This window comes from Chenopodium album, chromosome 17 (genome assembly GCF_948465745.1).
Source record: "Chenopodium album chromosome 17, dcCheAlbu1.1, whole genome shotgun sequence".
In the NCBI taxonomy this organism is placed as follows: Eukaryota; Viridiplantae; Streptophyta; class Magnoliopsida; order Caryophyllales; family Amaranthaceae; genus Chenopodium; species Chenopodium album.
The window spans coordinates 39,151,055-39,166,587 of NC_137850.1; the positions used below are offsets into that span (position 1 = coordinate 39,151,055).

The 15,533-nt window shown below is 32.6% G+C and overlaps 2 protein-coding genes across 2 annotated transcripts; one reads left to right on the forward strand and one right to left on the reverse strand.

The window, feature by feature from the left end:
* Nucleotides 1-561: 561 nt before the first annotated feature.
* On the reverse strand, nucleotides 562-3,918 carry LOC145589661 (heat shock protein 90-5, chloroplastic-like). The gene is made up of 5 exons (XM_081646329.1): nucleotides 3,672-3,918; nucleotides 2,987-3,091; nucleotides 2,776-2,859; nucleotides 2,536-2,679; nucleotides 562-1,609 (listed from the first exon to the last, which is right to left on the reverse strand). The coding sequence occupies exons 1-5, from the start codon at nucleotides 3,819-3,821 to the stop codon at nucleotides 1,448-1,450; spliced, it is 645 nt and encodes a 214-aa protein (XP_081502455.1). The 5' UTR covers nucleotides 3,822-3,918; the 3' UTR covers nucleotides 562-1,447.
* A 5,699-nt stretch (nucleotides 3,919-9,617) lies between these two features.
* On the forward strand, nucleotides 9,618-13,177 carry LOC145589656 (uncharacterized). Its single transcript, XM_081646322.1, has 4 exons — nucleotides 9,618-9,874; nucleotides 11,711-11,821; nucleotides 11,910-12,813; nucleotides 12,907-13,177. The coding sequence occupies exons 1-4, from the start codon at nucleotides 9,650-9,652 to the stop codon at nucleotides 13,155-13,157; spliced, it is 1,491 nt and encodes a 496-aa protein (XP_081502448.1). The 5' UTR covers nucleotides 9,618-9,649; the 3' UTR covers nucleotides 13,158-13,177.
* Nucleotides 13,178-15,533: the final 2,356 nt, after the last annotated feature.

Below are 15,533 nucleotides of genomic sequence, written 5' to 3' on the forward strand. Positions count from 1 at the left end.
AGTGATTAAAAGTGGCTCAAAAGGATTGTTTGTATGAAGTACGTACATGTCTACTTCGTTATAAGTAGTATCATGTTTAGGTACCAAAAGGAAAGAACTTAATTTCATGATTAGACACTACTACAAAAAAGGCTTTATAGAACGGTTAAAATAGGCTTTATAGAACGCCTCAGGACCGTTCTTCTGCTAAGCGATGTATAAAGTATATAGAACGGTTCATGGAGGCGTTCTATTAACTCAACTATAGAGAACGGTCATCACACACAACAGTTCTTTATTCCTTAACTAAAACCAGAAAATAAAGAAGGAATAAAGAACGGTTAGTCTACTTGACCGTTCTATATAGCATTACTAAAGAGAACGGTCAAGTTAGATAACAGTTCTCTAATCCTCATTTTAAAAATAAAAAATAAAAAACTAAAATATGGTATTATACAGAAATACCGTATTTTAATTTCTTGCTATAATAATTAGGAAACAAATTTAAAAACGAATTACAGTAGTATTAAATTTGAAATTTAAGATAAATTTTTTTTTTTTTTTTTAAACACAATAGCAGCCCATTTTATTAATGAAGATCCATTTCCGCCAAAGTACTTAAGCTTTGAGGAAAGGAACCCAAACGTACATACTCAACATTGTTTCCGGTATCCCAACTCGACACTAGGTGGCCTACCATATTGAAATTACGCTTAACATGAGAAAACGTACATATGTCAAAGGGCAAACTATCATTCCTAATATCATCAAAGATAATGTAGATAGGCGCCAAACCACCATCATCAAATTGCGCAGCTTGAACCATATTTATAGCATCCGATTCCACCCAAAGTCGAGAGTATCCTAAACTCCTAGCAAGTTGCAGGTCACATATGATGGCAAGAGCTTCAGCATGTTATGGCACCTTTGTGTGAGCTTTTCGCGTAGCAGCAGCAAAGACAGCACCTATAACGTCCCTAAACACCACCCCTAAGCTAGCCTTACCCCCAGCAGGAATATAGGAATCTGTATTAACCTTGATGCAGCCCATGGGAGGGCATTTCCATCCATCAGACCTGAGAGCAGTAGTAACCCCAGCAGCAGCTATAAAAACCTTCTGGGCGTAAGAATTATAGTCAAAAACCATCCTGAGAAACCCAACAACAACCATCACAAAGCTAGGATGCTCATTCTCAAAAATTGCTAAGTTTCGACACCTCCAACCAGCCCACATTAGAGTAGCAAATGTCCTTACAGCATCTCCTATAAAACTTACTGTTTAACCAAACCCAAAACTCAGAGAAAGAAGAGTTAGGAGCACCCACCAAGCTGTCCTTATACTCACTAACCGCCCAAATATGACTTACAGCATTGCACTCCAACAGAGCATGAAAAATAGTCTCCCTTTCCACCCCACACACCTGACAGGAAGCATCGTGTGTGATATGTCTGTAAGCCAATCTATCTTTTACAGCCAAGTTCCCTTTAACCGCACTCCAAAGAAAATGTTGTAGCTTGGGAGGGCCACGAACACTCCAAATAGAGCGCCACATTGCTGCATTTGCAGCTTGTTCCTGCTAATCCTCGCCCCCTGACTTGGCAAGCCAATAACCCGTAAAAATTGAATATACTAAAAATAAAAATAAAAAATTACAATAAATATAGCATGAAGATAAAACATAACAAGAGGTACAAATTAAACAAAAAATATTTACAATCAATCGTTCTTATTTCTTCTCTTCTCGGCATTCCCCCTTTCTTTGATCGTTGTAAATTTACAAAACAAACATAAGATATAAGTGAACATTTATTTGAATAAAAATAATTCCAACATAAAATAAAGTTCTACTACAAAATTCTATGTTCTGTAATTTAAAAGCAAAAGCACAGTTATATGAAAGACAATGTGGAAAAAATGCAAAAACCCAAGGGAGAAATCACTTAGAGAATGAATTACACATTCATACAAAATTAAAGAGCATGATACTAAAATTCGCAATAACATAACAAAAAGACAATACCAGAAATCATATCTAGTAAAATGAATTATGAAACACAACCATTGAAAAGGCAAAATTAGCTACCTTTGATTCACTTTGCCTCATTCATGCTCGTAGCAAGCTCAACACAGTAGGAATGCACACTCATTGTAACTTTACAAGCAACAAATGGTTCACTATGTCCATCAGATTTTATTTCATCTCCACAAATCTGACATAGTTCTCCACTCAATTAATTCTTTCACATATTTTTGAGCTATTTTTACACCAAAATTACATGGGACAAAATATTAACTCATAGTTCTAGATACCCGCCAAAATCAAGTAAAACCAAGTTAGATATAACATAATTCTCTTCGATTAATAATATCACCACTTTTGTTCTCAAAAAGAAAAAAATGATTTATCTAGCCAATATACAGATTGCAGAAATCATAGAAACTAATGAACACAGCACACACATCAAAGTCACCACAAACATGAATATCATTTTAACCTCCAGTAGAAATTATTGTACATAACAACATATGGAATCAGCAAGTAAAAACATAAATACCCTTAGGTACAGCGTGATTTCTGTTCCACACTTCAGGATCTTTTCAGGGTCAGTTTCTTCCCTGATTACATATGAGCTACTGTCAGCTGCTGCTTCCCAGATATACTGCTTGTCAGACCTTGGGCTCTTTGTAGACACAACAACCTGATGGGAGGAGCAAATTCTAGTTTAAAAATTTGTCTCGTTCACTAACTCCATAATCAAAGTAACAACAAAATAAAGTTTGCATGATCTCAGTACCCTGTCTGCAACCAGAAAGTCAGAATAAAATCCAACACCAAATTGTCCAATTAAACCATTGTCAGCACCAAGGTCTTGATTTTCCTGCACATAAACAGAAAACTTTAGGATATAAAGCTTATGAAAAGTACAGTAAATTATTAATTATTTCATGCACAGATTACTTTAATTCAAAACATACAACTATATCACAAAAAAAGGTTTCGAGTACCTTCAATGCTTTAAAAAACATAAAAGTGCCACTCTGTGCAATAGTACCCAAACAATCAACAAGCTCCTCTTTTGTCATTCCAATACCAGTATCAATTAACCTAACCTACAAAATTACCAATCGAAAATTACAATCAAGAACTTAAATTAACTGCAAATGCAGTCAAATTAGATTTAATTATATTCCGAATTCTAGCAACACCAATTACTCTATAATCAAATCAAGTTCTAGTATGGTTTAAGAAATTGCTAATATCATCATTACATCAACATTGATAAGGATCGGACGAACTCATTTCAATTGTGACAACAAACAACTAGCCGTCCAGTAATAGCCATTTTTGTTTGGCCTCGGAAAATTCGAGAAATGAATCAAACAAGGGCTTTAAATTTGACCTAGGTCATATCAATTTTGTACGAAATAAATTAAATTTTTTGAAATTTTAAGTGTAATTTGATTGTAATTACTGCAATTTTGCATTCACAAAAGCCGATTGAATTATTTTCCTAAAATTAGAACTTTAATCCACCTAAAAACATAATAAAATTAATGTAACTTGATGAATGTTGTGATTGATTTATCATTAATTCATTATTACAATTCAACTCAATAAATACTTCAAATAAATCTACAATTTTCTAATCAAATTGGTACAGTAGAAGGAGAAGAAAATTCAAAAGCCTACCTCGATATTGCAGTGGTGGCGCGGTGACGAACGCGTAGGTGTAGTCATGGTGGTGGGTGCGGAGGTGTAGTGTTGGCGAGGCGGTGCACTGTTGGGCGCGTCAACGCGGAGGTAGCAGGCTTGATGGATTTGAGAAGACGATAATTGCATTTCATTTTCGGAGTGAAAAAAAAATAAAATGAAAATTTGATTGGAAATCAAAGATGTAAAATTGATATTAGCGAATAAGAAGAATTTCAGTGGTCGTTGATTAAATTTAAGGGTAAAGTTCTAATCCTTCTAAAAAAATAATCATAAAATAATAGAAAAATAAATGAAATATACACAAAACAGTTGTCAAGTGCACCGTTGTATATTGTTTAACATAAGTTAATAATAATTTATTATTTTTGCTAAAAACTAATAAAGAACGGTCAGCTATAAGAGCCGTTCTATATTCATTAACTCATAACATAAGTTAATAATAATTTATTATTTTTGCTAAAAACTAATAAAGAACGGTCAGCTATAAGAGCCGTTCTATATTCATTAACTCATAGAAAGCCTTTTCCAAATATACGTTCTATATTGTTGCAGAGAACGCCTATCTTTGTTAACCGTTCTATATTTTGCGATCTCTAATCTAGTTTTTGGTGTAGTGAGAGAACACTTGGATGAAAATTGTTTGGTTATACATTTAATTAATTCATGTGCTTATGTTTATGAGACATGTTTTGGTGAATTGATTATGTTTGTATGGAATTATGGATGCAAACATGTTGAATTATTGGATTAATTGTTTGTATAATTATTACCTTATATTATTATTGTATAATTGGATATTCATATGCTTGAGTGTATGTATATATGATTGACGTATATAATTTTATGATATGATCTGATTTAATTGTCTTGCTACTATTGTTATATTGAATGATTGTGTTATATTTCTGGGTTTTTTTTAATGTTATTGCTATAGGGAGTATTGTTATTGAGGTTTTAGGATTATTAATGCAGAGTATTATTTTTGGGTTGAGATATGATTATATTTGGGTTATTAGTATGTGTTTTAAGAGTTGAGACATTATGAATCGAATTGTTATGTTATTTGGGAACATGTGCCAATATTGAGATATTATAAATTAATTTGTGAATGGTTATTTGATCAATGTGTGAGATCAAAAGGTTGAGAATTATTTATTTTGTTATGGGTTTGAGGCTCGGCGTTATAGACCTTAGTCCTTGGCATGTTGGTAATGAGATAATGATCATGAGTTAAGAATGAGGTACAATCTTTATTATTTATTTTTCTATGGTCCCCTACAGTGGGAATTGACCCGTATGTGGTCTGGTTCAAGGTGTTTTCTAGTTATTGGGAGTATTCAAGTTTTTATACTTGTTGGTTTTATTCGAATTACCCATGTCCAAGGCTAGGTATAGAACAATGAGCATGGCACACTTACGGGATAAAGAGTTGAGTAAAGGTTTGTATTATTATTCGAGGTTGAGTTGATAAAGGTTATTTTCAGAGTACAATGTGTTATGTAGTTTTGAACTACATTATTTAATTGAGCTAGTAATGTTGATTATCCTAGACTAACTTTGTGAGAATGAAGTCGCGCCCATTCTTGCATCGCGCTAAACTTTTATTTCAAATGGTCATTTGGGACCTGGATTGGACAACCTGGTCTATTGCTTACTCCAAACTAAATTAAATTTATTAAATTGAATATGATGAGTCAAGTGTTTGGAATTGGTTAGTAGTATGTTGAGTCAATTGAATTGTTTAAGTGTGGAGTCTTGATTATTGAATTCACATTGTATGTTTATTTACTTTAATTAATTGAGCATGCTAGGTTTGGTACGTTGTAGCTTGTATGTACTCAGCTTTGCTGATTGCGTGCTTTTGTGTGTGTTTTCTTTTGGTCATGGCCTTCGCCTTTCAATGACCCTGTGATGATCCAATTATTACACTTGTATTATTGGGGAGCAGTATTGCACAGGTTAGCTTGATGATGTGCAGTTCGGGATTTGACAATCGCATTGTCAAGGGATGGTGTGATTGAGTGTATTCGTTCTTTGAAATTATTTATGCTTTGCAATTTCATTTATGTTTTGGATTTTTAATATTGGTTTGGTTTTAAATAAGGGCCTTATATGGTTCCAATTTGTAAGCTTTGACTTATTCGTTTTCTAAATTGTGTTATTTTAAATACTTAAGTTTGTTTTTTCCGCTGCGATACTTTGATAAAGCCTTAACGTTTTAACACGTGGCGGTAACATGTCAATGGTTCTCCACTATTTTATTTAAAGTAAGTGGTTTGAAAAAGGGAGAATTATTGGGGTGTTACACCTAACCTGCCCCAATAAAGGGGTACTAACACGGGAGCTAACCGTGCCAGTATAAAAGAACCACTCGTAAATGGCGGAATTCCTGCGCATAATAATAAAAGAAATGTACAGCGTCCTGTATTCTAGCAGAAGTTATGGTCAAATATAAAGTCGCATAACTCCCCCCATATGTTCATACTCAAGGTATATACATTCCAAGAGTTTTGGTGCGTAATCTCTTTCACTTTACGTTCTTTACCATTTATTAAACTTGTTGATGACTCTCAAATCATAACAACGTTAAACATCATGATTATTCAAACAATTAAACACTTTAATTTAACTCTTGAATAATTAGTGACCACGTAATATTTAATGTTGAACCCTTTTGCAATCTACCTCGGTGCCAAAGACACCTTAAACGCTTAATGCGCCAAAAATCCTATCCCTCGGTGTTAAAAACACCTTAAGTGCACTAAGGCACCAACATACAATTTATTCCTCGTGTACATAGACACTTACTTAGCTCCTTTCTCATGCTTAAAGCATCAATAAAAATTATATGAACCATAATAAAATTCTCTTTTAATATTCCAAACCAAATTAAACATTTAGTTTAATTAAACATGCTTTCTATCATGCCATAAATAAAAGTGTGGTTCATATTCAACATTCCAAACTATTATTTTCCAACCATTAATCCATCACAAATAAATCATGCTTCACAATTCAATCACCAATAACAACCAAATCATAATTTCCACTCCAAATCTAGCATGATACTACTTGCAATCAATTAAACACATTTAGCATGCTACTACATCATAAAAATTATGCTAAGTACGTGTACGTACCTTAAATACGATCTTAATATCGCCACGACTAATAGAAATCATTCACTTCGAAGTCTCCTACAATTTAAAATCATAGAAGAGTATTAAAATCCTCTCTACACAAATTTCCAGCAATATATACTATTATTAAACCCCTCATAATTTAATTAAAATAAGCTAAAATTATATTTAAAACATCATACTTTAATCCCAATTAATGGGTAATTAAAATTCCTTAAAGAAACTTGATTTTTAATGCACTACCAAAAATTCCAGCATTATATTTTAATGAAAACTTGCTGTAATTAGGCTTTAAAACACTTACATCAAAGGTTTAAACCACCCTAAATCATAATCCTTAAATAATTAATAATTTATGAATCTAGGGTTTCAAAATTGGGGCTTTTTAATTAGAATTAAAATCTGAAAATTAAATTACATACTACTTGTAATCAAACATCATAATATTAATCACAAAACTCATATTTAATAATTAGATCAGATTAAATCAAATTTTAAAACAAGAGAATATTTTTTTTTTATTTTTTTTTTATTTCGGAAAACCGGGCAACAACCACCGCACCACAGCCGGCTGCCGCCGTGCTGTTAGTGGCGTCGCTGCTACTGCTGGCGGTGGCCGGCGGCCCACTGGTGGTGCGGTGGTGGCCAGTGGTGGTGAGGCCGAAAAAGGGGAAGGGGAAAAAGAAGGAAAAAGAAAAGGAAAATAAAGGAGAAGGGAGAGAAAGTTTACCTTGGGTTTTCTTCACTCTGGGCAAAGTTTGATTTGCCCCAACACTACAAGAAAAATGTCTTTTCGTAGCGATTATTTTGTAGCGATTGTACATTCGCTACAATAGGCAAGTATGTTTGTGAAATAATTAAGGAAGTCGTATCATTTTACAATCGCCATGGTTTTTCCTTATATAATCGTTACGAAAAACATAATAATATATATCCACACTATATTTACACATTTATATAATTTTGAGAAATCGTATCATTTACAATCGCCACTAAATCCCAAAAATCGATATGAAAAGCTTTTTCTACACTAGATATATAAATATTGTTTGACAAAGAATACAAAAAATATGTCATAACTTATTGGTGAAATATTTAATATAATAGTTTGAGGTTGCATGTTCGAATCTTGTAAAGATCATATGCATGCTTTTTTTTTTTTTTGAAGAAAATGAGTTCAACATTTATAGCGATTGTAATCGCTACAATAATCACCACGATTGGATGTAGTTTTTCGTATCGATTATTGAGGCCAACCCCAGCGATATTGAAAACCACTACTAAAGGCTAAGGCAACGGGGGATATTGTATCGAATGACTATTCGTTGGGAAAACTTTTTGTTGCAATTACAATCGATACTAAAGGTTAAAATAATCGCTACGAAAAGGTTATTTTCTTGTAGTGCAAGTGTTGAATATTTATACCCCTTCTCTAGAAACCCTTCTTCCTAAACTTTCCCTTTTTAATCTTTTAATCTCTTTCCTAATAAAACTTTACTAAAATAAAACTTTCTTAAATTAAACCCAACTTAAATAAAATAATTAATTAAATAAACTTTTCCTTTTATAAAATATTTCTAAACTTATTAAAATAAATAATTAAAATACTATAAATAAAACATTTTAATTCATTTAAATACTTCACAAAATGCTTATTTTAAATAAAATACGTATAAAAATACGGGGTATTACATATTTAATCTCCGTGATAAACAAATTTCGTTTATCATGAAGTAAGCCTGCTACTTCATTTGCCTTAAAACCATCACTTCAAGTAGCGGTTTATTAGCGATTTTAAGGCAAAATCGCTATCTCAAGTAGCGGTTTTATCAAATTTACTTCAAAAATTACACTTTAATCCTCGTGATAAACTTGTATTTTCTCTTTCTTATCCTAAATATAAAGTGAAAGGGGGTTTTGAATGATAAATTTCACTTTCCCAAAATACCCCTTTTAGCTTTTTTTTTTTTAGGAAAAAAAAAGAACTACCATCCTTAAAAAAAACTTCATCTTGTTTGTATGAACTCTTATCCCCAAAGTCTAACCACTTTGACAAATTTTTTTTTAGGAAAGTCAAATTTTATATTTAGCCTACATAACATCATCATCATATTTTTTTTAAATAACATATTCTTTTCTTACATTTTATTAACAATTTTTAAACCCACCAATATTTTTTAATTATAATTAAGGAGATAATATTGTGGAAAAAAAAATCGAGCTTATATATCTATAAACTATTACTAAAACAGAAGATGCTGACGTCACTACTGCCCACATGTCGCTCTTTTAATAAAATATTTCTCGCCTAAATGCAATGATGATATCATTTTTTTTTTGTAGAGCTATCTGATTTAACATTTTTGAAATTTAAATATTAGAAGATTCTACCTTACAACTAATATCTATCAATTTATTGTAGGAAATTGAAACAATTTTAAATAGCACATTAATAAATGACCTCCTATATTGAACTATGAATTAAACAACGTCGAACAGATACTATATCATAATTTTGATGAAAATAAAATATTTTAAATTACAAAATGTACGTAATTCTTATTTATATTCATGTATAATAGCAATTTATTATTAAAATGTACAGATTAAAAATAGGTTTTATATAAATCGTGCATCGCACGGGTTCTAACCTGGTATTACTTTATATTGCATGCGTGCGTCTCGTTCAAATAAAATTTCAAAAAATATTGTTAAAATAAATTTTGAAAAAGAAAAGAAGCCCGCCTTTCTTCTTCCACCTGAACTCCGACAAACACTGTTACAACAATCCAATCGGAAAATAGCGGCAATACGATGACAAAAACCGACGGCGGCAGCAAATTAAAATCAGCAAGGAGGAAACCTCTGCGAGATGTCTCTAATGGCGGCATCAAATCCATTAAATCCTCAAAAAAGCAAACGAAGTTGAAAATGGCGGATGAACTTCCTCCTCGTTCCCAAAATCAACAATCAAACATTGCCGACCCTCTTGATCGTCTTCTCTTAGTTCATTCCGATATTTCTTCTCTTCTTCGTCAGGTAATCTAATCAATTTTATTTGTAAATTTACAGATTGTTTGATATTTGTAAACAATGTCAAAAACCCTAAGTTTTCAGATTGAACAGCATGGTTTCTTGCTTTGAGGTTTGATTTTTGGATTATTATACCTTAACATTCAATTTTTGGAAATGTATGATGATAATGTTTCGGATTACATTATTTTGTATCGATTATTTGTTCAGTGATAGTACTAATTTTCAATTTTACAAAGACAAGCGTAGGAAAATGTGTAATTATTGAATTTCATTTAGCGGTTGAATTGGAGCTAACACCTGCTTATTGTCCAATATTTGATACTTGTTTTGTTGAGCAAGACTTGGGTTAACATTGAGTGCCTGGAAATTGTAACTGCAATTTAGAGCTTTTTATTGCTTTTGTTATGTTGTTGGGGAGGTACAATCAAGAGATTAGATTGTTAAGGTGATTGTTTCTGCAGTTCTGTAGGCATGTATCGTTATGTTCTGATCGAAAGATTTGAGAATTAGATGGTAGGGTGTATAGTTTTCCTGCTCTTATGGTGCCTGGATGGGAAGATTTATTCTTAGAATCGAGAAATGCTTTGGCATTTTTGATCAGTTTTCAGTGAAGATAAGGGGCATGTCAATGTTTTCATAGTTCTGTAGGCACTTATCATATTGATTCGCTGAAATTATTGGAAACAACCGATTTAGGCATGTAAAGTTGTCCTCCTTTTGTGGTGTCTGAATGTAAGATTTACTCCTATAAATCAGAATGATTTTGTATTTTTGATCAACTCTGGTGCAGGTTAGGGTTTCTTTGTGTGCTAGTTGAAACTCTCTACAAGTTTCTACTGTATTGTAATGTATTGGTTTACTAGTTTAGCTTATCTGATGCATATGCAAGTGATGATTATATTTTGGAGTCAAAGTAAGGGTTTCATCAGCAATTGTGTTATACAGAGTAGTACATGTATTGAGTTTACCTTAAGAGCTGCTTGTTTTTGTGTTCGAGTCTGTAAGTTAGGGGAATGAATCTAGATCAAATTTGCAACGAGGGTCCTTTGTGAGATTTCAGTTAGTTGAGCTTAGACCCGGTAATGGAACATGTTAATGTTAAATAGGATATTGCTATAATGAATTACTATTATCAAATATTTGCATGTGTTACAGAATGCTCATACAATCTATGTTGAATTTATAGGCTAGGAAGCTAATAACTATACTGATCAAATTCATCACTTAAGACTGCAGTATTGAGTTTATTGCATCACTGGTTATTTGATTGGGGATTGTAAAATCAACTAGTCCAGTTTGAGAGGATGAGAATCTATTATGCAGCTCTGATGGTATCTTCATATAAATTGATGGCATTGTGATGGTGAAAAATATTGAGAAATATGTAGATGAGGAAATGAAGAGCTGTCAGTGCACACAGGGAGCTAGGGGGGATAAATTTTGCACAATTGAGCTTTGTCTGTGTTATTTGACCGGCTTCCATTTGCATGTTTTCAATTTTAGAGCACGCTTGTTCACTTTGTTTCGATTAATGGAAATGGAGGGAAAGGAAAGGAGGAAAATGGAGGGATGGATATTCTTTCATATGGACAACAAATGATGCTTTTTCCCTTGTGAACTTCCTTGCAACTTTACCTACCACTTCGGTAAATGATGAATTTCTATGCTTGGAATGTTATATGGGCTGTACTCGTGCGATATCTGTGTAATTTGTCTGTGGACCATATTCATCCATCATTTCTTATGTAATTTGCCTGTGGACTTTCTTGTGTAATTTGCTGGAATTTGAACCCTTGTGATGTTAAAAGCAAGATTTAGGCATATTTTACTTAATTGCAGATCGATGAAATTGTTGTCCAAGCAGTCAAAGTAGATACAACTGACAATGAGAAAATTACAGAAATTAAATCCTTCACAACAGTGCTGTCTGAAATCCATTCCTCTCTTAAGGTCAGCCCTCAAATCCTCTGCCAAGTTAGCCTGCTTGCTTCACCAATTATATATGACTAATTGTATCTTTCCTGTTCACTATATTTAGCCGTGGGTTCCTAGGCTTCAAAAGGCAATTGATGTCCCTCACTCTGAATCTGAGATTCAATTTTGTGAGACTCGTGTTGAAGGTCCTGTTGTGGATGATCAAGGTGATGTGCATGAAGTTGGTACTCCGGAGGCAGCTAAGTTTGAATCATTGGTCTCTCCTTCCCCACTTGTATCTTGGCGTGCTACTGGCTGTGTAGAAGAGAGAGGTAAACAACTTTTTTTCCTTACTCCTCTCCTGAGGCCAAAATCAACAACTTCCAAAGCTCATGCTTCAACCAAGCTAACCGTTTGTGAAGGGATCTCCTCGAGTGTAACTGCTGCCATTTTTTCCTCACCTTGTGATAATGAAAAATCTAAAAAGGAAAAGATCGAAGTTGTTTCTGAAAATTTAGAGAGCATTTTAGATATGAGAATTGTGTCTGCTCAGGAAATTCCGGTTGGTGACTTGTCTACAAGTTTGATTACCCCCTGCCTCAAAAACCCACCTGTAAGAGCTTATGTTGAGCCTGGTCATGAGCTGACCTACAGAAAAATTGCGAAATCCCATAAATCAACACCATTTCCAACTGGAAACCAAAAAATATTCGAGTCAACAGATTCTGAGAGCTCCAGCGATGAAGCTCAAGAGAAGTTGGGAAATAGGTACCTTGAGCTTATTGGAATAAAACCCTCCTGTAAGTCAACATATGGAAATAGAGCACTAGATGCTTCACCAGCATGGATAACGTCACCACCTAAATGTTGTAAATTGTTGGAACCACTTGATAAAAAACAACCAAAGGATCATGCTAGCTTGCAAGAAGTAGCTACTACTTTCAATCAGAAATTATGTCTTGATCCCAAGGAAAGCAGAACTAATGCTCATGATCAAGATGAAGAAAACAAGAATTTTTGCTTAAAAGGTATGTTATTTACCATAATTTGATACTGTTACTTGTCTCTTTAAACTAAACTTGTTATAGACACCATCTGAGATTAAGATGTATCGATTGCAGGGAACACAAGGAGCAACTTTGTAACAGTAGAAAGCACTCCTTTGTGGAAGGGGTCTGAAAGCACAATTTACAGAGGCAAGCGTCCAGGTGAAAACACTTTGAAGAAGGAGCTGTGGACGAGGTTTGAAGCTGCATCAACAAATGGTCTAAATTTCCCTGTCTCAAATGATACTTCTCACAAAGGATTTATGGAAATGTTGGAGGAGGCATCCTGTGAAGAGTCGAATGTGCATCCTGATGCATTTAGGTGACTCGCAATTAGCTGAAAGGATATTGGAGTTGTAAATGATGGTTTTTAGCTATTGTATTCCAATGTCTGAAGCCACCAAAAGTGTAATCTTTATATCTAACACTTAAAAATAAGCACTATTTCTTTTATATGCATGTTAATCCTATGTTTTTTTGTTTACTACGAGGTTCACTTTTCTAACACATTTGCATGAAGATGTATTCTGATCTGCTAAACTAAGATCAGTGGCTTTCACGGATACAAAAGAAACTGCCAAGCAGACTAGCATTCCTGGACTCCTGGTCCTGGTGCCTGGTCCCGGAACAAACAGTTACTTGCACAATGGTATTAATATGTTTTAAAAAAAGAATAATTATTAATACTTCGGTCCTATTCACTTTACATTAAAAAAAATAATATTCAGTAAAAATAAGTTCAGTTCAGCAAAAATAATTTCAGTTCCGTAAAAATAATTTCAGTTCAGTAAAATTCAATAAATGTAAAAAAGAAATATAATAGAGATTCAGTAAAAATAATTTTAGTTCAGCAAAAATAATTTCAGTTCAGTAAAATTAATTTCAATTCAGTAAAAATAATTTAAGTTCAGCTAAAATAATTTCAATTCAGTAAAATTAATTTCAATTCAACAAAAATAAGGTGAAGTGAACGAGGCCTTTGTATGTTTTAAAAAAACAATAGTTACTATTATAATATATTTTACAAAAACAATAATACTAACTTAAATCAGATGGACGAAAAACGTATAAATATAGGGGGTACTAATTGCAGGGACAATTTTACCTAAATGCAGAATATTATTTTTTTTGAAAAAAAAATTATATTTCAATTTTGTCCTTGTTTTAACTTAAGTCTTTACACTTTTTTAAATGATTAAAATTAAATCATGTAGTTAAAATGACTTATAATTAAACATAATGCAATTTGAGATTTAACTAGTAACTAAGTAGTCGTTAATTGCCGTAAAAAAAAAGTAGTGTTAATTAAGAAATAAATAATTATTATAACTTTACAAAATTCCATAATGATCGATAATAATAAAATTCTAACAAATGACAAAGTGTTTGAATGATAACAACCTTGATTAACTACAAAATAATAATTTAAGGTTACCATTACACATCCATTAACACATATTATTTGCATACTATTAACACTGAATTTGAGCCATAAATGTTTAACTAAGTCTATTTTCAGACCTTTGCTCTACTAGACATGTAATTTGCCAAACTTGCAATTTGGTTGTTACTATTTTAGAATTGAGAACACTCTTCATTATTGCCATTACTTAGAGACGCAAGTGTAGCTTGATTTATTTGGATCGTAATACGTTTATATGTATTTCTTTCATCCTTAATGATCATATTGTGTATAATGATACACGTTATCATTATTTTTCCTAACATTGTTGCATCATAAGCAAGTACTGGATTCTGTACTGTATTATCGTAAACGAGCTTGTAGTACTCCAAAATCATGCTCAACATCCATTTGCCTAGCTTCTTGTACTTTGGCAAAAAGGTCTTCTTTGTCAATTTGTGGTAGTGATATTGTAGGAATGAATGTCATACCATTAGTAAGATAATACCCCATATTGTATTGGTGCGGTCATTCACAACATAGTTAATATGTGGTGCACGACCTTAAAAAACATCAAGAACATAAATATCATCATTACGACTTATCCAGTGTCCCAAAAAAAGCATGTCAGATCCAAAGATCATACGATGTCACAACTTCCAAGATAAATGTAGGTTTATCTAGTCTTCTAGAAAACATATTTTTTAATCGAAGTGGACAAAATTTTCACCGCCAATACATGCAATCAATAGAACTAACCTAACATGCTTAGAAATCATCGATGTTCACCAATTCCTTGTAGCCTTACTAGATCTTTTTCATTGGGCTTTCTTAGGTATTGAGTGAATATGAGAACATTTTAAGAATATGAGAACATTTTAAGAATATGAGATAAATTTTTGAGATTATGAGTACTCATTCCGTGTTTAAATAAATGAAACATTATCCTTATGCACGTATATATGCTAGTGTAAAACTTTGATTGATATTATCTTTAATTATCAATAAGTAAAATTATAACAATGGAATATTGAATAACTATTCATCGAGACGATTCCAACAAAGTACCCACATGAATATATTAAATATTATGTATAAATCACAAACATTAGTCAAAGTGAATTAAATTGTGACACACAATTGGGATTGTTAACAATAAACTATGGTAATAATAATGTCAAAAATTAAAACTTGTGAAAGAACTTAAACGAGGAATTGAAATGTTAAAAAAGATGCCGAGAAAAGAAAGAAATGAAAAGGTAAAGTTAACAATTGCAAATGAAAACATAATGGATGAAAA

What these genes read in the sequence shown, in the direction of transcription:
- LOC145589661 (XM_081646329.1), bottom strand. Translation starts at nt 3,821, where the DNA reads ATGCAATTATCGTCTTCTCAAATCCATCAAGCCTGCTACCTCCGCGTT. An exon ending in TGTTTTTTAAAGCATTGAAG is followed by an intron (nt 2,860 to 2,986) that starts GTACTCGAAACC and finishes GTTTATGTGCAG; the next exon opens with GAAAATCAAGACCTTGGTGC. An exon ending in AAATCACGCTGTACCTAAGG is followed by an intron (nt 1,610 to 2,535) that starts GTATTTATGTTT and finishes TTTTATTTTTAG; the next exon opens with TATATTCAATTTTTACGGGT.
- LOC145589656 (XM_081646322.1), top strand. Translation starts at nt 9,650, where the DNA reads ATGACAAAAACCGACGGCGGCAGCAAATTAAAATCAGCAAGGAGGAAA. An exon ending in AAATCCATTCCTCTCTTAAG is followed by an intron (nt 11,822 to 11,909) that starts GTCAGCCCTCAA and finishes CACTATATTTAG; the next exon opens with CCGTGGGTTCCTAGGCTTCA. An exon ending in CAAGAATTTTTGCTTAAAAG is followed by an intron (nt 12,814 to 12,906) that starts GTATGTTATTTA and finishes TATCGATTGCAG; the next exon opens with GGAACACAAGGAGCAACTTT.